The sequence below is a fragment of the Heterocephalus glaber genome, unplaced genomic scaffold (genome assembly GCF_053883595.1).
Source record: "Heterocephalus glaber isolate CG9 unplaced genomic scaffold, H.glaber_assembly_v1.0 deba00000347, whole genome shotgun sequence".
NCBI lineage: Eukaryota > Metazoa > Chordata > Mammalia > Rodentia > Bathyergidae > Heterocephalus > Heterocephalus glaber.
In genome coordinates, this window is record NW_028258143.1 from 2,035,492 (window position 1) to 2,061,712 (window position 26,221).

Below are 26,221 nucleotides of genomic sequence, written 5' to 3' on the forward strand. Positions count from 1 at the left end.
TGGACTCTTTCATACACGTTCATTTGCAGGAGACAAACTAAGGATGAGCAAACTTGTTTCACTGGAAATCTTGCTATATAATTTGATTTTTTTCACCTACTTTCTGCATTATGGTCTAAAAAAGAAAGCACATAAAGTAGATTTTGTTTTATATATACAAAGTTTCTTTTAAAAAAAGAAAATAAATATAGAATGTTACATTGAATGTTAATTGTAAATTAAAAATTAATTTATGTTTACAGATCTTAACTTTTTGAAATAAATCTAAAGTTTCAGAGACAAGTATTTTTGCTGTTCCAAACTGAAATGTGTTAACATATTCATTTGTGAAAACATTATAAATTAAAATAAGACTTTAATGATAATATGAATACTCCTAAATGTCTTGGGCGTAATAGTGAAAAGTTATCATTATAATATCAGGCTTTTGCACTTCTAAGTTTGTGCATAAAATGCTGTGGGGCCATATATCCTTGTAGCTGATTGGAGACTGGGGAAAAAAAGAATTGCTTTATTAGAAAATATTTTTCTTCCTTTCTCTCCAAAATTGCTTACTGCATTGGAAAAGTTGAATAAGAGAGCTACAGAAGAGAATGAAGAAAATGTTGCAAATTAATAATCTAGGCTTAAAGTTAATAAAATAAAATCAGTTGAGAGAAATTTAAGCCAGTGAATGCTTCTGCCTCATAGTGCAGTTGTCATGGACAAAGAAAGGATTAAAAACTTATAAAAGGTGAATGTTAGCTTCAGGAGAAAGGGAAATGCATCACAAAAATAGCTCATACTTTTGGCAAAAAGGCACAGGAGTAGATTGTCCCTATGAAAACTCACACTGTTGTTTTGAATGAATTTCAAATAAGCATCCAAACTAGCAATAACATTTTAAAGATAATTTCCATTAGTAAACATGAGATGTTACTGTAAAGAGTATCTTGAGAAAATTGGTATGTCTGCACACTGTTACAGGTCAGACATGTTTCGAATAATTAATTACTGTGAATTATTAATTGGCTTTCTCAATAACAATATCTCATTGTCATCATTCTGTTCATTTATAATGAAATCTTCTCTGCATCCATGAAAATGTTTTTGTGAAGTGCTCTGTTTTTTTGTTTTTTTGTGGGTTTTTTTGACACACTCTCACTATGTAATTCAGACTGGCCTTGAACTCACTAGGTAGCCCAGGCTGGCCTCAACTTCCCAGCAATCCTCCTGACTCAGCCCCCTGAGAGCTGGGAATACAGGAGTGCATCACCATGGCAGCTTTATGTGAAGTACTCTGAAAGCATAAATATTAAATTATGATACCTTGGATACAAACATATTTTATTGAAAAGCTTTTTTGTTCATTTATTAGGCTCAGAGATTACTGTTCATTTTTAGCTTTTCATAGCCACATAATAGATACTGATTTATCAAGTCAAGGTAATCAATCAATATGAAGAGATACTGAGTCAGAAAACCCTATGTTCTAACTTCATATCATTCTATTTATTGTGTGAAACATGGTGAGTCACTACACTTCTCTGACCTCCAGTTTTCAAATCACTAAAAAGGAGGAGCCATCCACTCATGGTATTATTGTGAGTTTGAATGAAGTAATACATATAATGGTTGCCACATTGGAGTTACTCAATATGTTATTTATTAGGTTATTTTTTCTAATACAGATCTAACAGTAATACTTTCCCAGAAAGAAAAGGAACTTTCCAAAGTATAGATTAAATAACAATTCTTTATTTTATACCATTCTCTGTTTCCCAATGGAGAGGAATTTTAAAGAATATAGAACTTATATCCAAGGTCCTTTAAATATTAAGAAGTATTAGGCAATCCTAATAGAAAGGATGATTTATATTAATGTTGGAAGAACATATTTCAGAAGAGAGAACATTAACTTTACTGATGCACTTCATATTGTGAGATTCTGAGCACTCTTTTAGTAAACATCTAAGCAGAACACAAATGACATCAGCATTTGTGGAGCTATATCCTAATGGGTGGGAAGGGATACATACTAAATAACATTTCTAAATGATAGAATGTGTTATAAGACATCAATGGTATGAAAAAGAAGTAGAGCAGAGTCATGATGGCCATAATGTGACAGAGAAAGATGAATTTTAAGCAAAATTTTCAAGAAGGTAAATACATTCACCGTGTCCCTACATGTCCTAGCAAGAGTACAATGTCCTAACAAAGAAAATAGGCAGAACTTTATGGACCAAGTTGGGAGTGTGAAACCATGTTTCCTGAATAACAAAGGACTCAGTGAGCCTGCAATGACAGTCAAGAGAGAAGTAACTAAAACAATGAGAGGAAAGGTAGCAGGTGGGATCACAGCATGCCTAGAACACAGTAGGCTTTTAGTCTGGATTAAATGATAGGGAAGGGCAGGCCTGCAGGGATTTTAATATAAGTAAGATAATATAACCTAAACAAGATCAAACTGGCTCCTGTTTGTGAAGACATTTTTCAAGTTCTTAAGAGGAAGCTGTGAGACACATCTGGAGGCTACCAAAATAATACAGGAAGGATAACAGAACGGTAACAATAGAGAAGCTGAACTCTTATGCTCAGCATACTTGGAAATCCGAGATGGTAGATATGATGATGAAATAAATGTCAGGATTGAGAGAGAGAATAATCAAAGAGGACACTACAATTTGGAGGTTGAGTGGTTGGTGGGATAGTTACCTCTCGCTGAGTTGGGAAAAAACAATGGTAAAATAAATTTCAAAAGGAAATATAAAAATTGAGTTTTATCCATGTTACCTATGAGATATTCACTAAAAATCCAAGGCACTGTGTTCAAATGTAGGGATGAATTTCACAGAAGATAGCTTACTTGGGAACCTAAATTTGGGGTTTTTCCATCTACACTTTCATTTGTCAATGAATCGATACTATTAAGGCCGTGCTAACAAGGTACAATCACATAAATAAGTAAAGATGAATAGGAAAAGGAAGAGTCCAAAGGCTGATGTGTGGGACTCCCCTTTACAAAGAGATGAACCCATGTGCTTTGTCTCAGGAACTTAATACTCAAGTGTTCCAAGGACTCCAGGTCCATTTAGAACTCTCTGATTTGGTTTGTATCAATACCACTCCTAACCTGAACTCTATCATCACTTATTAAGAGCTTTCTGTCTTCCATGAACCACCTAGCTGTGCCACATCTCAAAGAATCTTCCTCTATGCAAAGCCATACTTTTTGATCACTGAACACTTGTCCTTTTTTGTCCTGAATTTCAGGTTTGTATCTATCTGCAGCCTTTAGCAAATTGCAAAGACTTTGATGGCAGCAATCATACCATTGCTGTCAACACCATTGTAAAAATAGTATGTAATACTGCTTAATAAGTCCCAGATACACTGTTACCTGTTTTTAATGCACAAGCTCATTAAATCCTTTAATTCTTCTACTTTTACTTCCAGATCAAGAGATTGAAATTTGGAGAACTAAGGTAACTTACTAGAAGTTTCCTTGCTATAAAGCGGTAGAGTTCAATTTCAGTATCATTCTCAACAACTCCAAAGGTGTCGACTATTAATCTGAGCCAACTTCATAGGTATATGTTATATCCTAAATAATGCATACTTTTTTTGCTTAAATTATTACTAGAAGTAATCTCTGTGTTTTCCTTCTGGAAGCCATAATAAAACCCTGATGAACAGAAATTAACTTAGCATACCCTTCAATTAATTGAGATTTTGTTCAGTTTTTCCTATAGTTTGTTTTTAATGGAATGTGGCATATCACATGAAACAAATCTTGTTTCTGATTTCCAATCTGAATTGTGTAGACTGCTGAAAAGTTTATTTGAGGTCAGTGCCTAATTGTCTTTGTTAACTACAACTTGGACTTTTGTAGATAGATAGTCTTCCTTGAGAAAGTAGGACCTAAAAGGTCCTGAGACTTTGAACATTTAGAGGAGAATATGTATCATGTTCCCCAGGGAATTCACTTGGGAACATTTTAAAAATAATACTTTAGAATGAATTTAACACCATGAATCAAAATTCCCCTTTTGTTTAAATCTTTGGAAACCCCAAATCCCACAATATCTTATTTCTCAATATCTTATTTATCAGATGCTGTGGAATGACCCTTCCTCAATCTACATACTTAGTTGTGTGACTTGACAGATAGCTGTCTCCCTCTATTTGCATCTATGTTCCAGAAAACTTTGTTTCTGTACCGAGGAGAGCTGCTTTTACGCGACCATGACAATCCAGGCATGCCAGGAGTTAACACACCAACACCACCGTGTAATAACCTACATCCAATAACTCTGAGAGAGTAGTACAGAAATATCTCAGTCCCCTCACCTCTCGGGTGGAATCCTTCTGAGATGCATATTTTGGACATATTCCAAGGGGTTTCCCTGCAGGTTAATCTCCAGTCACGCACTGTGATAGGTGGCTCAATAAAGTGCTCTTTAAGGGTTGACTTAATTTCCCTGAGCCTCTCCTTTCCTACCTTTGACTAGTGTTTCTGCACATCCCTAATAAGCTGCTTGCCTTCAAGTCCTTATCCCAAGTACATCTTCTAGGGAAACCCAAACCAAGACACACAAAATTCTATTAGTTGAGTTTCTGCTGTATTGGTGAATCATGCTAGACAGAAAAAAAGCAAAGGAATGGTATTCATTTCTTTTCCCTGAAAGCTCTTCCCTTCAGCCACAAATGTGTCATATTTATATGTGCTCTTACCAGAGAAATAAAGTGATAATTTGATTTTGTATAAATCTTATGTTTGAGAATATTGAAGCTTAGTCATTTTATGGGTTGGCTTTATTCTATACATTGATCCACAGAGCAATAAACCATTTGAGAGCATAGGGTTAATTGTTACAAAAATAGCACTGTGTGCACATCTATGAAGAACAAATCATGTGCATGAAGATATTTCACACTCTAAGGTATGGCAAAAATATGACACTTAAAGCTGTCCAAAGCTATTAGAACATGAGTTAATTTTGAAAATAATTTCTAGAGTATGAACTATTAGATAAATACAGGGACAGTGTTATTAATACTATATATGTAGCATTATTATAGTTATTATATTATATGTAGTATATATAGTATAGTATTATATATAGTATTAATATATATATATATATCTCCCATGAAACAAATCTTGCTTCTGATTTTCAATCGAAATTGAACAGACCACTGAAAATATTATTTGAGGTTAGTGACTACTTATCTTTGTTAATTACAACTTGGAAATTTTATGATGATATTCTATCTATGATAGAATGCTATGTATAGTCTGTCTATGATAGATACAATAGTATATATCATATATAGAGTATATAGTATATATAGTATTGCTAATATAGTAATAACACTGTGGTACACTTGTGTAATATTTTCATATTTCATATTAATATATATTCATGTGAAATTATCTAAAATCTATTGATTTAAAAAATTTTCAAAATATTTTGTTATCATAAACTATTTTCTCAATAATCAAATATTTTCATGGCCATCATGACTACTTACATCTATGGAATTTACAACAAATTGAGAATGATTTAATTTATCTCAAAAATGATTTATAAAAAATAGCTGCACACCTCATCCTTGACAAAGGAGCCAACCACCCTCATTGGAGGAAAGATAGCCTATTTAATAAATGGTATTGGAAAAACTGGAGTTTAACCTGGCAGAGATTAAAACTAGACCCATATGTATCACCATGCACTAAACTAAGATTGAAGTGGATTAAAGATATAAATATTAAGACAGAAACACTAAACTTGCTGGAAGAAAAGTTAGGTAGAACTCTTGAAGGCATTGGCATAGGAAAAGACTTTATGAACAAAACCTCAATAGCATGGGAACTAGCAGAAAGAATCAACAACTGGGTTTTCATCTTAGTAAAAAGCTTCTGCACTGCAAGAGAAACCACCAACAGAGCTAACAGACAACCTACAATGTGGGAAAAAATTTTAGCAGCTGTACCTCAGACAAAGGACTACTATCTAAAATATATAAAGGACTGAAAAAAATCAGACCCACCAAATTCAAAGACCCAATTCAAAAATGGGCATCTGAAATGAACACACATTCTCAGACAAATAAGTAAAAGCAGCAAATAAATACATGAAAAAAATGTCAACATCACTGGTCGTTCAAGAGATGCAGATGAAAACAACACTGAGATTCCACCTCACCCCAGAAAGAATGGCTGCTATCAAGAAATCAACCAATAACAAATGGTGGCGGAGTTGTGGGGAGAAAGGAACTCTTCTCCATTGTTGGTGGGAGTGGAGACTGGTGTGACCACTATGGAAATCAGTGTGATGATACCTCAAAGAACTAGGGCTAGAGGTCCCATTTGACCCAGCTATTCTCCTGCTGGGGATCTTCCCCAAAGAACTAAAAGAATCATACCACAGAGATATATGTGTACCCATGTTTATAGTGGCACAGTTTGTAATAGCTAAAGCTTGAAAATAGCCCAAGTGCCCATCAACTGGAAACTAGAGAAAGAAGATGTGTGGGTTTTTTTTTATAAAATGGAGTACTGCTCAGCCATAAAGAACGAGAAACTAGAGTCATTTATAGCTAAATGGATGCATATTGAGGCCATACTCGTAAGTGAAATAAATAGGACACACGTGGAAATACCGAATAGTTTCTCTAGTGTGAGAAACTGAAAGTATAAATAAGGATTAAAAGGATTAATAATGAATAATTGATAATTTGAAACAGGAAAATGTCCAAAGTGGTAGGAGTGGTGGGAGGGGCTGGGGAAAGGAAAGAAGGGAAAGGAAAAGTTATGAGAAAATTTTAAAAAATGGAAACAAAAGCTATGTAAATAGGGAATGGTGGAAGGGGTGAAGGACACACAGGTAATGCGGGAAAAAAATGAAAACCAAGATACATCATGTATAGGTACAAGCACCCAATGATAAATGTAAATGTATTGTATACCTAAAATGTTCCAATAAAAGAATTTAAGGAAAAAAAATGGCTTCATTTTTATTTTCCACTTATATTTAACTGTCACTTATAAAACTAATCTAAAGTTCTTTTTGTCTGTTTGTTTGGTACCAGGAATCGAACTCAGGACCTTGCACTTCCGAGGTGGGCAGCATAACCACTGAACTAAATCCCTGGCCCTTAATCTAAAGTTCTCAATAAAAACTTTAGTGTGAGGCTATGTCATACCCTGATGTTAAATGCCTAAAAAACAATCTTTCTACTAGAAAACCTACTATTTCCTTTGCAACACAAACCTTAAATTCTAAGAACCCTGTGATTTCTATGTAAGTTCTCAAGGAAAAGTAGTAGTTTAGATTTATCACTATCTGAAAAATCAAATCCATTTACACCTGATGTAATTCACTTTCAAAATTAATTTTAGGAAAAGAAATTCCCCACTGCTAATTAGTGAGTTGAATATAAAATGTGTTTTTAGACACAGAGTAAACAATTTACTTTTGTATCGAGGAAACATTGGTTAAGATTTTATTAGAATTCTAAAAATGAATAATAAGCCTATCCCAAGCTTATTGTAATCGCTAAAATAAACTTGCTGCTCACATTATGGTGACTTAGCTAAGCTCTCCTTTCATTCCATCAAACTGCATGGGGCAGCAGCTGGCCTTTTTTTCAACACCCTTGGTATGTTTACTGCAGCGGCTTAACTTTGTCTCAGAGGGCTGGGCTGTTGCTAGGGATTGGACCACACCTTCCTCGGGTTTACCTAAAGCCCATTTGTCATGATTTCATAGTCAGGCAGTTTGCACCATGTCAACATGGAAGCATTGGCAAAAAATAGCATCTCTGTTTCTACAGGTGCTACTTATTTACTCCCCCGATGACTACTAATCATTCAATTGGATAAAATGATATATTTTTAAAAACAATGTCCTGGCATTGCTAGGAACATGCATATAAGGCCATGAAGGTCTACACAGCAAAGATTGCACAATAACCCATTAAAATAAACATTTGCAACCACAGATAGCTGGACTGAAATCCTGCTCTGATACAAATAACATCTGGACAACTTTTGTTTGCATCTTCCAACATAAAACACCCTTGAGAAAAAAATAGAAGGCAAACTAAAAGACAAAAGACCACTAAAGGTTTTATTATGCTATGGGTGTGGTGCCATAAATTTGAGGGGGTTCAGTCTGGAATTGCCAAACCTGAATTTAAACAATATGTTGTTTTTAAACGTTGTAACACTAGTGAGGAACAATTCAGTTTTCTAACATAATTAATCCAGTGTGAAATAGAGTGAGTGGAAAACTTCCAGTGTTTTAAAAATAACTCAATTATTTATAAGTTCCACAGTGTTATAGGATTCCACAGTACATGGAAGAAAGTGAAGCATCTTGGTACCAAGCATGTCCTTCTTATTCAGCAAGGGCTTGAGGAAGTCTACTTAAACAATCAAACAGTAAAAGTCTGTGTCAAGGGCCAAAGACACTAAAGTTTCCTTGGACTATGAATCAGACTGATGAGAAGAAAAAGTGGGATATAAAAATATATATTTTCTGGGTATTAATATGCAGTAGTAATACTGAAAGGCCTGAACAATATGAAGTGGGATAGAAGGGTGCAGGGAATAGAGGGAGGAGAGGAGATCTGAGAAGAAAAGACAAATAAGCGGCTTTTAAAGGATCCTTAACATAGGCCATGAATCACACACAACAGTGAATGGACTTTAATTTCTAATGTTATTCTTTGATGTGAAGCAAAATAATTACAAGCTGAAAGATACTAGCAAGTATTATATTCAATATAAAGATAAAGAAATTAGCCATAAATAAACCTTTGTATAAAAGCTGATGCTTAGGGCGGGCTCAAAGCTAGCAGCTACATATTCGTATCAACTGCAGCTGGCCACTGAACAAAGAGGATGAAAGTTTGCTTTAGTAATATTAAAATCTTGCAAAATATTTCACAGCTATCTCAAGCATATTTTGCCCCTTTCTCTACTAAAAGAAGACATATGAGAGGTGGCAATAGTCTCAAAGGGCCAAGTCAGAATTTAGAAGGATTGAGTTCCAAGGCCTATCTTTAAAGTGCTGGGTAGACTTTACTAAATCATTTGATTCTTTAAATTCATCCTTTGTTCTAGCTAAAACGCAAAGATGACATAAAGATGAAAGCAGGGCTTGGTTTACTCATCTACTCTACAAGCATCTACTGGGTTTAGCATGTTTTAGAAAAATATTTATTTATTTGGAAATAAAATTTGAAATGCAATTATATCATTTGTTTACTAGGCTGAACAAACACCACTGATGTGCTAATGACAATAACAAAGAAATATATGTCAGTTATTTAAACAAACTATTCAGCCGAGGCTAAGAATGTATTTTTAAATCAAATGTTGCTTAATTATAGACATAACCTGATAATCAAATTTCTGTAATCTCATGATAAAAGCGTTTTACTTTTTTTAAAGAGCTGTAAGTGACAGTGTAAACATGGAGGAAGGATAATGAGAGGATTACAGTTCCAGGCGGGTTATTTTGTTTGTTTGTTTGTTTCCAGTACCGGGACTTGAACTCAGGACCTTGTACTTGCCAGGCAGGTGCGGAGCCACTGAGCTAAACCCCCAGCTCAGCTCCAGGTGTTTGTAGTCATAAAGTCTAATAGCTATTACGTGAAGTATTTATTGTAGTAACTGTATTAATAATAGGAGAAGACTTCTAAAATGATTTTATAAATTTTTGACTAAGGGTCAAGCTAAAAAATAGGGTCATGACTCCCTTGTTCCCTGACATCAGGTTTCCATTGCTTTGCTACTTTTTTTTCTCCTGTGTGTAGTAACAGATTATTGGCCATTATCTAACTCTAAGCATTCTCTGCTTCTGTTATTGTTCTTTTGTTTTTCTCTCCCTATCCAACCCGTTAAGGAAAAAGTATGTCAAAGCTTCTCTGTGGACTGACTATGCAATGCAGCAAAATCCTTCTGAAAATAAATAGAGAAAATTCCTACTGATGAGGTCAGATCAAAGAGAAGAGAATACACTATGAGCTCTGACTGGTATCTCTGTGCACACACAAAAAAATCAATTTGCCCACCCATTTAAAATAATGTTGCATATAGGACTCATTCATTTAAGGCCTTCCTTCTGCTGATTATGTTATTTATCAGAATGTAGAGGCAATTCATTGTTTTTGAGTTGGTGATCAATGGTAGGTGTTATATGAATAGGAGCACCTCTGACTCTGACTGAGGGATTTGAGAATAGCTTTAAGTTAAGGATAGACCATTTGATGTGGGTCTTTAAAAGGAGTAAATTGTACTTGATGACAGAGAGAAGAGCCATAAAATTGCATAACATTTGGAAAGAAATGTCACTGTTGGTCAGGACTATAGAATAAAGTACAAGGAGGGATGTGATAGGAGATGCAAATGCAGAGAGGTTGGGGTGAAATTGCAAAAGAAGCCAGACAAGCAAGTATATTCCTAAAGCAGTGACAAAAATGGAAGATTTAGATAGAGTGTGACAGATTGTCTATAAAGAGCTGAGCAAAAGTCGGTCATTGGTCTTGAAGAAAAGAACAGGTTTTAATTTTTTTTTTTTTGGTGGGATTTGCCACATTTTTTATAGAGTGACTTATAAAGTCCACCTTGACGGATGAGGAAGGAGGGCGGCTCTTAGGGGACAGACTTATTGTAGGTGACCCATCATTCCTAACCCCACACCCTCACCTTCTCTCTTGATTTTGGGACTAGCATAGATTCCCTTCTCTATCAAAGAAGCAAAGACTTTAATCTCTCCCCCTCAACAACAAGACAAAGAAAAAAGAAAGAAAGCTTGAATTAAACTGAAGTCTCAACCTGTAGATGCATAAGCTATATCTGCATGTGGAAAATGAAATGGTAAATGAGGCCTTGTCCCAGCTAATTAAAGCATTCTATATTCACTGTCACCTCAAAAATTCTCTTAACCTATTTATCTCTATATTTTGTACAAAAGGAATATTCTTCCAATAGATCACTCCTTCATAATTCATTTTGCTTTGTGTAGCTAGCTACAGACTTAAAAAAATTGTGAATAAACTTCCTAGCCTTTTACAGGAAAAGAAATAGTTCGCTTATTAAAACTGGAAATAATTAAGATTATTTCAAGATGAAATACTAGCATTATGACCCACGCAGACCACCTGGAATTCTTTAAACCATTATAATCAGTAACAATTTTTCTCAGGCAATGTAGTTTGTATTTCCTAATTTCTCAAGAGATATTCACTTGGACACTAGCTTTTTGTTTTCAACAGTTTTCCTGCCCTTGCAAATTAATCCCCACCTGTAGACAAAAGCTTCCATTTATGAAATCACAACAGTTGTTTAAATCACTGGATTCAGAATGGAAAACTTTATGTAATTTCGGGATATGGGAAGAGGAAAAGGATACTTTAAATGAGCCAAACAATCATTTTATTTATCTCTAAAAATGAAATAATAAAAAAATTAATTAAATGTTCCTGGGGCTAGAAGAATAAACTGTAACTGTGTTTAGTGTTTGAATTTTCTTTTCTTTAAAGTCAATGGGAAAAGGACTGTTGCAGACATTCAATGGCCTTTATAATCATTTGAATAATTTGCTCATTCCATAGAGGTAAACAGTATCATCACCAAAGAGAAGGCTAAAATGACTAAGCTAATTACTAGGCTCCACTTTACTAAGATACTGTGGGATAATTAGTATGCAAAGTTACTCAGTTACACAAAGGAAAAAAGTCACAAGAACTCTCTCATGGAATTCATACTAGAATTTATTTCATTCAATTAAATTATTTTAAACCCTGACTCATTCTGCAGAAACTGATGCCTTTGATCCACATTTAGTCCTCATCATAACTGCTATTTCTTCTTGTTCTTCATGTTGTGAAAATTGTTAGCTCACCATGTAAGACAACTATGACTTACTCTTTCCTATGCCCTGAGTTACAAATGATGCTATCATGAGACTGAAAATAATGACTAAGTGGTTCAATAAGACTTCCACTTCTGACCAAGTAAAAGTAACTACCCTTATTTTTACAGCTGAAACAAAGAGTGAACTAAATATATGAAGCAATAGTTTTCAGTACCCTGGGATTGGGTGATCAAGCACGGTAATCTCTGAAAGGTAGGGGGAAATGAAATGAGCTCCACAGCTGCGCTGGATAGTTGACTGGAGAGTGTTTCCACAGAATTGTCCTGGGAGAGGCCACCAAGATGACTAGAATGTGAAGAACAGAGTATCAAACAAGAGTGAAGTACCAAGAGGGAAAAAGGCCAGAAGTCTGAACATTTCTCTTGTAATATTAAGCTAAGTATTGTTCATTGAAAAAACTGTCCAAGACAAGGACAGGCGGATCAAAAGTGTTAGAGGTAACCATCCTGAGTGAGCACTCAGAGACAGCACTAGTAGTGGCTATCCCCACCAGCAAGATCAGCTTTCTAGCCCTTTGACCACACTCTCGATTAACACTCAGTAACGTACTGAGCTCAGGATTTTGTCTGAGTAGTGGAAAATAATGAGTTCTAGACTAACACTGCTCCAGTCCTAACTGACTAATCTGAAAAGGAAGATCCAAAAGAAGCAAATTATATTCATATGATTTCACTATGGTCTAGAATTAAGGTCTAAAATATTTGTAGAAACACTAGAAAAGTTTACATCCAATAAAATGAAATCCATAATGCCTGGCATCTAAATATTCTCAGGCTTGCCAAGAAGCAGGAAAATACGCCCTATGATGAGAGCTGAAGTAAAAATAATGAACCTAGACCTTCCACGTATATCAAAATCAACAGATAAGGACATTAATAGAGTGTATATAATTGTACTATAAAATATAAATAAAGTGATACAAAATTTTAAAATTTAAAGTCAAACTTATAAGTTAAAATCTATGATGTCCTGGGAAAATTCAATTGACTAGAGTAAAAGGCAAATAAGATGTTTCAAAAGAAAAAAAAAAACCTAGTAAACTTGAAGATATAAGAGTCAAAAAGGAATAAAATATAGAGAAAAATATTTTTAGAAAATGAAAATCAAATTGGGGAGCTGTGGACCCAGGTCGAATAGCCTAATATAATTGTAATTAGAGTATCTGAAGGAAATGAAAGAGAATGGATATACAGAAAAATAATTCAAACAAATGATACCTATAAAGTTTCCAAATTTGATGAAAACTGTAATTACAATCTGCAGATCCTACAGACAAAACTGGAATCTACAGATAGGAGACCAACTTCAAGCACAAGAAACTTTAAAGCAAACCACCCCAGGTGACATTGTAACCACCCACACTACTGAGATAAAGAGAAACTGTCCCTTTCGGCTTTCGGCTAGGAGGAGGCTATGGTGCAACTTCCTTCGGTCATCCCAATCCGGGCTCATCCCACACCAGCCGCCTCCACCATGCCGCCCAAATTCGACCCCGACTAGATCAAAGTCTTGTATCTGAGGTGCACCGGTGGCGAAGTCGGCGCTACGTCTGCCCTACGTCTGCCCTGGCCCCAAAGATCGGCCCACTGGGTCTGTCTCCGAAAAAGGTGGGCGATGATATCACCAAGGCAGCTGGCGACTGGAAGGGTCTGAGGATTACCGTGAAGCTGACGATTCAGAGCAGACAGCCCCAGATTGAGGTGGTGCCTTCTGCCTCTGCCCTGATCATCAAAGCCCTCCAGGAGCCACCAAGAGACAGAAAGAAGCAGGAAAACATTCAGTACAGTGGAAATATCACTTTTGATGAGATTGTCAACATTGCCCGACAGATGCGGCACCAGTCATTAGCCAGAGAACTTTCTGCAACCATTAAAGAGATCCTGGGGACCCCCCAGTGTGTGGTCTGCAGTGTCGATGGTCGGCACCCTCATGGTATCATAGACGACATCAACACCGGTACTGGGGAGTGCCCAGCTAGCTGAGAGTAAGAAGCCTAAGAAAGAAAATATTTAAATAAAAAGACGATCTGACAAAGAGAAACTGTCAAAAACACCCAGATTGTTTTCTTTTTTCCTAAAAACTGTTACTATATAGAGAGTGAAGGATGATAAAGGATGTACCAGATTTCTTGTCAAACCAACGAAAGCAGGAAAACAAAAAGGTGTCATTTTCAACATACTAAATGAATAAATCTCTCAAATTAGAATTCTACAACCAAAGAAAGCATCTTCCAAAAATAAAAGTAAACTAAAAACTTTTATGCAATGCAAAGGTTGACAGAATTTCTTCCCAGCAAGCTTATAATATGAGAAATGTTAGGAAATATTTCAGGATTAATATTAACAGATAAAAATATTGATCCAGGTAAATAAATGAAGATCACAGGAAAACACAAATGTAGGGGCAAACAAAATTTTAGTATTAAATCTTAAAATGTAATGAACTGTTTAAATAAAAAAACACTTTGAAGGGTTCATAGCATATGTTTAGATAAAATTTAAAACACCAATAGCTTATGTCTAGGAGGAGAATGGTAGAAGTATACTATAGTCATACTCATACTCTTATATAGTGATGTAATAAGTTGAAGATATATATTGTAAACCATAACATAACCATTAAAATAATAAGACAAAGTCATTTTTAATAAGCCAAAAGTCAAAACATTTCATGAAATGGTATCACTGAATGAATATATGCAATCCAAAATAAGACAGAAAATGAAAGAAAAAGAAAATAAAAAACAGCAAATAGCAGATAATAGGATTAAACCTAATAATACCTATAATCACAAAATAATCTAAAAGACCCAATTAAATGATAGAGATTATGATTGCATCAAAAAGCAAGATTTAAGTATAAACTGGCTATAGAAATATACACTAAATATAAAGAGAACAATATGGTAAAGTAAAATGGACAAATGTTCACCATACTAACATAGTCTCAGGAAGGATGGAGTTACTGTATTAATTTGGTAGTAAGTTATTTTAGAGTAAATAATGAAACAGGGAAATCTGGTCATTTTGTACTGACCATATATGACATCAATTCAATAGGGAAATGTGATAATCTTAAGCTTCAGTGATATTAATAACAAAATTTCAAAATACATGAAACAGAAACTGATAGAGTCACAAGCAAAAATACATTCATCATTACAGTCAGAGATTTCAAATAAATTACTCATTATAATCAGAGGTTTCTGGAATTTTTTGGTTGGTTGCTTTGTGTGCATGTGTGTGTGTGTGTGTGTGTGTGTATTTATTTCTGTGCTATTCAATATTGAACTGTAGTCACAGACTTCAATGTCACTCAATAATTATAGAACAGATTGATAATCAACGAGGACATAGAAAAACTGAAAAATATCATCAAACATTTGATGTAAATAACATTTCTTCTTTGAACATTCCATTCAACAATAGTAGATTATAAATTGCTTTAAAAATTCCAGAGAATAAACAAGATTTCATCATTTTAGTCAATAAAATAAGACTCAATATATTTAAAATTCAAAATAAGTGTGTTTTTTGCTCACTTTGGCAGCACCTATAGAAGCATGTTTCCTAACTAAAATGAAATTACATTTGAAATAAACGGCATAAGAAAAGCAAATCAGTAGGGAAATTTCAAAACCATTTGAAATAAATGAAAATAAAAACAACATATCAAAAATTGTGGGATGCCCCTTAGGCAGGACAAATCACAACCAGTAGGAAAATGTGTAACATTGAACTACTGTTTTAAAAACTAAAAAGATCTTCTGTTCCATTCATTTTCTCAGTCCATGAACTCTGTATGTGCCTCATTACCATACCTTCAACAATTTGGGCCATCCTTGAATTTCTCCTCACAGCTAGGCAAAGGGATGCCAAATCTGTGAAGATCAAAATAATAACAATAATAAAAATAATGAAGGTAGTGAGAAATTAAAGTTCAATGAAACAGATCCCTTCATACCTTGGTCATCATGAACAAAGACGAGGCAGAGAAGCAGAAGCAGCCCTTGCTCTGGGTTTGGCTGTGGAGCAGCATGGCCAGACACACTAATTTCAATTGCAATAAAATTTTAAAAATTAATAAGGAAAGATCTCAAGTCAATACTTCGGTTTTACTGTAAAATACTAGGAGAAGGAGAACAAATTGAATCAAAAGTAATTATAAAAGCAAAATAATAAATATTACAGTAGAAACTAATGAAAAAGCAGGAAAACTATATAAAAAACTCAATAAAACCAAAAGCTTTTTCTTTAAGAAAAATCAACAAAATTGATAAACAGTTATCTAAATTTATTGGTAAAAAAAGAGCAAAAAAACTCCTATCACCAATAGGAAGAGTGAGAGAAGTAGTCAACAACTTGGTGCCAGTAAATTCAACAAAGTAAAATGAAATCAAGAAATTCTTTGAAAGACAAAAAACATCAAAATCTCTCAAGAGATCACTTAAGTGAGATCATATGAATAGCATTTTTTCTATCAAATAAATTGAACTTTTTATTTTAAAACATTTCCCCAAACCCCTTCCCTTCCAGATAACTTCACTAGTGTAACTGTACCAAATATTATCTTAATAGACACACACGCAAAAAAGCATCTGGCAAAATTTCACATTAATTCCTGATTTTAAGAAAATCTTAGCAAACTCGAATCGCAGTTTCCAAAGCCTTAAAAAAAAAGTGCATCAAGAGAAAAAGTACAGCTAATATTATATTTAGGTGAAAGAATGAAGATGTTTAACCTTAGGTCAGGAAAAAGACAAAAAAAATTTTTCCCCACTTCTATAATGCAGTGGAATTTGTAAGCAACTCAATAAACCAAGGGATGGGAGTCATTCAAATTAGAAACAAAGGACTAAAATTCTCATTAGTTTCACATGACATAATCATTTGTGCAGAAGCTATAAAATATTACTGAAAAAAATTAAATAAGAAAAAAGAAATTAAATAAGACTTAAATAGAGAATAATAACATATTCAATAGTTTAAAGAAGTCAATATTTTTAAGATACCTATTTTCTCCAGAATTACATATACATTTAATGTATTTCAAGTAAAGTCACAGGAAATTTTCTGTGGAAATTTACAAGTTGACCCTAATAATCATATAGAAATTTAAAGGACCTAGAATAACCAAAAGAGCATTATAAAAGGATGACAAAATTGACAGCAAACATGACCTAATTTCAAGCTCAGAGTAGTGTCACAGTAAGCAGATAGAATCCTATTGTCATAAAGATAGACCAGGAGATCAATGCAACAGACTAGTGAGGCCAAAAGGAAATCCACATATATGAATGATTTATTTTTTACAAAAATGCAAAGATAATTCAAGGGGAAAGATTATTCAATAAATGTTGCTAGAAATTTGAGTATTAGTATTAAAAATCTATCCTTATCTTGAATTATACAAAAATTATCTAAATATAAAGTATAAAATTTCTAGAAGAAAATCTATGTGACATTTGATTAGATAATAACTTTAAATATACCAATAATAGCATGATTCTGAATATATAAATTAGAAAACAATCGGCTGTCATCAAAAATAAAAAGTCTTTCTCATTAACAGACAGTGTTTAAATATTAAGGGAATCTTCAGACTGACAAAAAATATGTGCCAAACTTATATTTGATGGACTATTATTCAGAATATGTTGGTAAGTTTCAAAGTTCAGCACTAAGAAAACAAGCTACCCAATTAAAAATGGAAAAAGTTTTGGACACTTCATCAAAGTTGATCAATAAATGATAAATAGGCTCTTTGTAACTTTTTTCAACATAGTAATTAAAGAAATGCAAAATAAAGCAGCAATAGTTATTGCTACTCACCTATGAGCATGACTAAAATTAGAAAGCCTGACCATATCAAGTGTTGATAAGAATTTGGAGGAACTAGAACTCTCATACACTACCAATAGGAATATAAATGTAAGCTGGCACCTCACTTTTAAAACTATCTCACAGTTATTTTAAAAGTTAAACATGTTTGGACATTTTATCGAACTATTCTACTCATTTCCTGAAGTGGAAAAATAAAGATATATCCATGTAAGCATTGGTATTCAAATGTTCATAGCAGCTTTACTTATAATAGCTTCAAACTGGAAACAAGCCAAATGGCTACCAATAGAGGAATATGTAAACAAATTATTATATATTCTTAGAATGGACTGCTACTGAACAATAAAGCATGAACTATTGATACATGCAACAGCACAGGTAAATCTCAAGATATTTTTGATGAGTGAAAAAAAGTCAGACATGCAAGAGTAGACTCTTTTTATTTAAAAGTATAGAAAATTCAAATTAACTTGTAACAACAGAAAACAGATTAGTGCTTGCCTGAAAAAAGATGTAAGTCTAGAGTCTAAAAAGAAGGGTAAGAAAGTGATGTGAAGAAACTTTTTGAGGTGAAAGATATGGATATGTTCAGTAACTTAAGTGGAATGAAGGAATATAGTTTCTTTATATATATATATATATACATATATATATGTATATATATATATATCAAAGCTCATCAAATTGTGCATTTTAAATACGTGGTTTATTGGATTTCAGTTTTACTTCCAAAAACTGTTAAAAGACAAAAATGGGAACATAATTCTCTTCAGAATGCTTAATGAATACTCAAATGTGAACTGTCAATTTCCCTAGACTTGCCTTCTGCAGAACTGCTGACAATCTTGAATATTGTGAATACCTATGATGGATGTAAAAATTATACAAGAAGTTTCTTCTGCCTAAAGAAATTATACCTAATTAATTTGGAGCATGAGAAATATGACACTTCCTGGGTGTAACACAGTTATTCATATATCCAATGTTTATACTTGGATGTTAACATACTGTGTTCATTTTTATCTGTCCCTTGAAGACAGAGGAGATTTCTTCACTCTGAGCAGAGATAATCCAAATTTGATCAGGTGCCAAATGGTATTGTCTGACCTCATTAGGTGTTGAGTGTTTCATGAGTTTAGTCTTTCACATCTGGCTGTTATTAGATGGCTGCACTTGGCTACCTCACAAAGTAGCATTTCATCTAAGGGCCAACTCTGCCCCACAATTTCCTAATACCTCTCACACTGACTAATACCCAGAGAGGAGCTCGACCCAAAAATTCAGGCTACAAAGTAGGAGATAGAACTACAGAGGAACTATTTCTTTCTCTGTTTGGATTTTAAGTGCATTTTGCCTTGACTAACTCCAAATATTGATTGTTAGAAAATGGACCGGCACTGTAATGATTGACTGATCGCAATGTATTACATACAATGAATTTTGAATACCACAGAACTAATTGAATAAATGAACGGAAATATTAATATTGAATTAATAAGAATGATCAGAGTGAATTAAACACAGCAGGCCAAATTCTACCCCTGGATATGCATACACAATTTCTATTGACTTCAATGGGAGTTTTGTTGAGTGTATCCAAGGGCAGAATCCAGCTTAATGAATTTTTTAATTGTTTTTAAATGGTGAATGAATTGGTTAAAGTGCAAAGCATCAGAGACGACTTTCCATATTGCATATATTCCTGTGATTTCTAAATATGCCTGAGATGCATGCTTATAATCTTATATCTATGAGCCACCACAAATGTCACATTTTAGTTTGCAGAAAATAATATAATAAAATCATTACTGTTACATTTTCTTTGTAAAATGTTAGTGCATACACATTTCTGTAAACTTCTATTTCCTTATATTAATATGACAAAATTTTCATTTAATAATAAGACCCTAAAATAAATCTGAAACTTTGGTGACCAGGAGTCTATCCATGTTCTCACAAGTAGCCTTGGAGTGAATTCCAACAGTTCCAGGTGCCCCCTCCACCTTAGTATGTACTCATCACTTTCTTATTGTAGTTACAAAATATTTTACCAAATATGTATTATCAATGCTCATGCTCATTACTTGATCTTAAGCAACTATCACATCAATTTAATTTTAGAATTTAAATAAAAATTTCACCACTAAAACTTTCTGGATTATGAATCCATAATGAAATCTAAAATATGTTTGACCCTCTAATTAATTCAGTTATTAAACTAGCTGAATGCTACTATAGATCAACATATCTATTGTTATGGTGCATGGAAGTAAATTCCAGAGACCTGAAATTAAGGATATTTTTGAATAAGATATTGTTTCTTAATATTATCTGTCAAATAAAGAAAAATAATCTTTTCTGGGATAAGCATTCAACATACGCAAAGGGGTGCTGGTGTAGGAATGGATGCATATGTGTGTGTTTGTTTTGGGAATGAGGTTAGAAGAACAATTCTGTAAAAGAACAATAAAACAAAGCCAAACAAAAAATCCAGTCTATTATACGTTCCTTGAGATAATGTATAGTGCTAAATTGACTTTTATTTTTTTAATTAATAGATTTTTTTAGAGCAGTTTTAGCTTCAAAACAAAATTGAGCATAGAGTACAAAGAGGTCCCATATACTCTCCTATACACACTCCCTCTGATGCCTCTACTATAAGCATCCCTCATCTGTGTGGCATGTTAGTTACAACTGGTGAACTAATATTGACATACTATTATCAACCAAAGTCCTTGTTGATATTAAGCTGCATTGTTTATGTCATTCATCTTATAAGCATTAATGAATGTGTAAAGCCATCTATCCACAATTATAGTACCATGCAGGATATTTCTCCTACCCTAAAAATTGCATTGCTCTATCTTTTCACCTTTTACATCTAAAAACCCTACCAAACACTAATCTTTTTACTATTTCCATAGTTTTACCTTTTCTAGAGAGGCACATAGTTTGAATCATATAGTATGAAGGCTTTCACATTGGGTTTATCACTCAATAATATTTGTTTCAAGTTCTTTTATGTCTTCTCATGTTTTTATTTTACCATTAAATAATATCCCACTATCTAGATGCACCACAACTTACTTATATATTCACCTACATCTTAATTGCTTCCAATTTTTGACAAGTATAAAGCTGGCATAAACATTTGTGTGAAGGTTATTTTCTGGATGTATTTGCAAATCTTTTGGGTAAATACCAAGTAGCAGAATTGAAGGACTGAATGGTAAAAGCATATTTAGTTGTATAAGAAACTGTCAAACTGCCTTCCAAAGACACTGTACCATTTTGCTCTGCCATTAATAATAAGAGTTCCTATTGCTCCACATTTTTGTCAGCATTTGATGTTGTCAGTGTTTTAAATCATACTCACTTAAATAGCTGTATAGTGGCATTTCATTGTTATTTTAATTTACATTTCCCTAATGGCTGTGATGTCAAGCATCTTTTCATATGCTTATTTGCCATCTGTATATCATCTTTGGTCTGTTCAGATCTTTTGTTCATTCTTTTAAATTGAGTCACTCATTTCTTGTTGTTAAGATTATGAGATCTTTTTATACTTTTAATAACAGTTCTTTATCAGACTCATCTTTTGAAAATATTTTTTCTAACCTATGCCTTCTTTCATTCTCTTCACAGTATTATGCACAGTGCAGATGTTTTCAGTTTAAATGAAATCCTACTTATCATTCTTTCTTTTCATGGATTGTGTCTTTGGTACCGAATCTAAAATATCAGCATCAAATCCAAGATTTCATCTGTATTTCCTGTTACGTTATTTTCTAGACATTTTATAATTTTGCATTTTATACTTATGACTAAGATCCATTTTGAGTAGATTTTTGCAAAGGGTATAAATTCAAGGATATAAATTCAAAGTATCAATGCCTATTTTTTTTCTTTCATTGCATGTTGTTCTCCATTTGTTTATGAGACTCACTGTCCTCCATTGAATTGCACTTGCTCCTTTGTCCAGTAACTGTTGACCAAATTTGCTTAGATATATTTCTGAGATCTCTGTTCTATATTCTGTTGCTCTACTTGTCTATTATTTTTCTAATACCACACTATGTTGATTGGTATAGGTTTATAGTAAATTTTGAGGTCAGATAATGTGACTCCTTCATCGTTAATTCTTCTCTTTCAATATTCTGTATACTCTTCTGGGTCTTTTTTCCATTCCTAATAAGTTTTAATGCTGCTTTTACAGTTTGTTTCCTTTTTTTTTCTAACAGATCTCTTTTTCCATTGGCCAAAAGATAAAGCAATATATGAAAATTCTGTAATTTCCCCGTGTTAAAACCATTGTATATTTGGTAATAACTACCTAAAAAATTAAATGCCTACAACTTAATCAATTGGCAAGGGTCATTATTAGGTTTTTCCACAATAAAATATTTGTTTTATGTAAATTATCTGTATAAATTATTATAATTTATATAATATGAATATTTAGGGTCAAAAATACTCATAGTATGTTCTATAACAAGCAATATACTTTAAGGAAGAACTTTAAAATAAACAAAGTACATACTTAAAATGGCTATCATTTTAATGATCAAGTTTTAGGACACCAATTTTTCAAGGTAACAAGGCTCTCTACTCTCCCAGCCTAGTGCCACATGTCTGTTATACTTGATGGTGAAGACCTGCCCTTCCTCTTGAATGACGTGTGCTGAGGGTAGTAATTGAAGAAAGTAATGTAAGTGAAATTAGACTAAATGCTATGAAGTATATAGGAGAAGAAATCCTTTTAGCTCAGTCTCTATATCATTAAAAGTGTCCCAATAAAACTTTATTGGTGATAGCAAATTGAATTTGGGAGTATCCAGTTTTGTTTTATTGCTTTGTATTTATTCATTCCATATTTTGTGTTTTGTTTTATAAGAAACATAACCTTGTGGTACTAAATTGAAATTCCCACAGGCAGGAGATATTTATTGGGGGGTTACCTGTAAAGCGACAAAAATATCACTAGCTGCTTGACTGTACAGGAACTATGGGAGCACAGTATAGACAGTAGAGAAATTATATCAGCCTAGCATTGTGATCCCATTTGATTTTGAAAATATATCACTAATGCTCCATAAATTACATTTGCAATTAGCCATCCCAAAAAATCTGTTATATTCTTAAAAGCACAGATTGTGATGAGGGCCAATTTCTTAAATCATAATTTAGAATTCCTCAAATACCAAGTAATGTAACAAAACAAAAAATGCTGCAAATTATTGTCTGTGAATAACTTAATAAAAGGCACATCAGTAATCCCACAACTTAATAGTAAAGGCACTACATCCCTGCACCACAGAGTGTAATCCATAAAGCCATAGCATTATTCTCACATATTTAACATTTGTTAGAAATGTGACATCTCACGCCTATCCTAGACCATCTGTTTCATAGTTGCATTAAAAAGTAAATAAAAATCATGTGATCACTGCAATCAGTAAATTTTGAAATCTTAATAATGTACTTGAAAATAAATGGACTTTGGAGTTAGAGCCATCCGACTACTAATTGTTAGAATAATTTTGGACTCTTTCCAATTAGTCTATTCAATATGTCCCCATCTGTCACATGGGGGTAACAACAGTTATCTCCCAAAGTTCTTGTGCACATAGAAGAAGTAGTGTTTGTGAAGTCCATCTATCTTTCCATTCAGGCAATTATTCATAAAACTACTTCAAGTAATATATTTGTAGAACATTGCTACAACTTTAACGTTTGCCATGAAGTTATACAAAAATGAAAAGATAACAGAAAATATGCACTAGTTGCTAAATAAAGACACTTGTTTTACCTTGGGAAATTCTTGAGTTTCTCAATCTGCAAGACATTCTCGAACCTATATTTCTGTGCTCAAATTTTTGTTCTCAACTGTGAAAGAACTAAGTTAGGGTACAATTACATTTGGGCTCACCCTTCTATTTTCCCATCATCTCCAACTATCACTTTTTGGAAGTGGCCAAAATTCTTTCTTAGGTCTGCCACCAATGGTTGTCTCTCTTCTCCCTCTGGACACTAATCCTTGATGCTTTCTGAGACATTATCCTTTCAATCTTCAAAGGCAATGTGAGCTTTCCACTACAACTATCGCCTAAAATACAGATTTGGCTGAACCATCCATGGTCCTGATAGAGGCAAAGAATTATGTCTTACCAGTACCTATCACATTTATCTTCCCCCCATTTCTTTGTTTATCTCCAGAAATTAATTTGTCATTACCATGATCTTCCATGAGGTCAGCTGATCACTCTGACCTCTATACTCCCAGTGCATAATTAGGATGCCAGTCTCAATGCCTGACATACCATTGACCTTCCCTATGTGCTATCTTCCTTTTTCAATCCAGGTTGCTTTTTTGAGGTTACACACCATAATACTATCACTAAAATAGAACTGATAAATAACATTATGTATAATACTAGTACTATATATTCCTAGGTATTATTTTATATATGTTTATCAGAATCTTGTAGCTAAGATCAAGTTGACATTTTTAAGGGGCAAATTCTAGTATCTGATTCCTATGCTTTGGGGTAGAAAAGTCTGCATTTATTTTCTTTTTTTGAAATTATATTTTTTGAAATTTCTAGCATTTGAAGAAAAGACACTTTGCACAATAGCTCGATGTTTGTACATTTGCTCTTGTTGGGAATATAGGTACGTTCATACAAATAATTTACATATGGTTTTTGCCCTAAATGGCAAACCTCTCCCTCAATTGTCATGAGTTTATCCCCCCTCAACTTGTCTTTAAAAATGACTCTTTTCTTTGGGAAATAAATATAATGTGTTAAAAAGTAATGACATAAACTTCTTTTCACAGTGATGCTACATATTTTACAGATGGCCCTGGAAGGTTTCTTTGTATTCCTGAGTGTGGGAAAGAACTGGAGCTGGGCAGATAGATAAATAGGATGACTGAGCTGGGAGCACCTTTCTCCAAGGCACTGCATTTTTCTCAGGCCTGCAAAGCCCCTGAGTGCATTTAAATGTAGGTGAGAAACATTTGTAAGTTTAAGGTTTTGTAAGGAAGGAAGAGAGAATTTATTTTGTCTCTTTAAAAGTGCAAATTCTAGCATTTTGGGGCATCAAGGGTGAAAAAAGGCAAATTTAATTGTTTTGTAAATTTAGCTCTTGGGTTTGTCATTCAAACCTAAGCATTTCAAGTAGATCAGAAATTTCAACAATGTGGCTTCTCTATGGCTTTCTCTGTGAAATCTAATGCTCTGTCTTCCAGACATAATATAAAACACTCTGAAGGTCTGTATTATGTAACTTCCAACCATATAATTCCATACTTGGCTCAAAATCTGAAATTTTCCTTGGGGAAAAAATATAAAGAAATAATAGTATTAAATTTGAAGTCACTCATATAAAAATATATAAGAACTTTACCTTAAAAGCTGAATATTTTTGACTATCTGCTTTAAATAATAACTAATCTGGACCAGCTTAATACAGTTTTTGATAATGTTTCACTTCATATTCAATTTTGGAAGTCTCTGGCTTTGCATATTCTTTGAATTTTGTTCTTTTGATACTAAATAAACTTTGAGAAATGAATTTACTCAACTTAGCAAGGCAAATATTGATTTTGTTATAAAGTCAAGGCCATTTGTCAGGCGTCTTCACTTTAAATATATTCGAGTACACATGATTTTATTAAGCTACCATTAAAATCATACTTTATATAATCAAACCCTTTTCTGACCTTTGAATTCTCTCAAGGATTCAGAGAAATGTTTGTTATAAAGAATTAATAAAAGAATCCATAATTTTGAGATTTAGCTTCCCCTTGGAATAGCGTATCAGTTGTGCTATCTATATGTATATCGTAACTTAGTAACTATCTAAAGACATGGATTTCTCAGGAAACAATGACTGCTGTTCCCATTTCAATCACAGAGCAAAGATATCCTTCTGAGAGTTTATGACCTCTAAAAACCTTGGCTGTTTTTTGATTCTAAAAGGAAATAAATTTAAGTATGTTATAATATTAATGAGAATTATTTTATTCAAACTGATTGGCTCATAAAAGCTGTGTATTCAGTCTGATGTTGTCATTAGAGACAATTATTAAGTTATTTTCTGTGAGTAATGTTAGTCTCAGGTTAGTAAAAATAACATATTAGATCAGAGGTCTTAAGAAACTTCCAAATATTTCAGCTAGTCTAATCTGACTTCTCCAGCAAGAGAAGTGTTCTATGTTTCTCACAAAAACATTAACTATTTGTAAAGAAGTGAAAATCTAGGATCTTATACTAAACAAAAGAGAACAACATCAACAACTACTGCTCCATCTTGGGTAAGTTTATTCTTCAAAGTGTCTCAAAGTTTCATCTCCAGACTTTTTTCTCTGTTCTTGATGAACTTTAAAAATTCCTATAAAAGTTTACATTATGAAGTTAATATATATAAATATTTATATTT

The 26,221-nt window shown here is 33.4% G+C and overlaps 1 protein-coding gene and 1 pseudogene across 1 annotated transcript in view; one reads left to right on the forward strand and one right to left on the reverse strand.

Moving 5' to 3' along the window:
* Positions 1-26,221, reverse strand: part of LOC106010295 (uncharacterized) — a 72,678-nt gene that overhangs the window by 43,614 nt on the left and 2,843 nt on the right. Inside the window, exons 2-3 of the mRNA XM_087197499.1 lie at positions 15,897-15,982; positions 15,754-15,813 (exon numbers count right to left, since the gene is read on the reverse strand). Of these exons, the coding sequence (XP_087053625.1) occupies positions 15,754-15,813; positions 15,897-15,982 (146 nt within the window). The remainder of the gene's footprint in view (positions 1-15,753; positions 15,814-15,896; positions 15,983-26,221) is intronic.
* LOC101711453 (large ribosomal subunit protein uL11 pseudogene) lies at positions 13,407-13,915 on the forward strand (annotated as a pseudogene).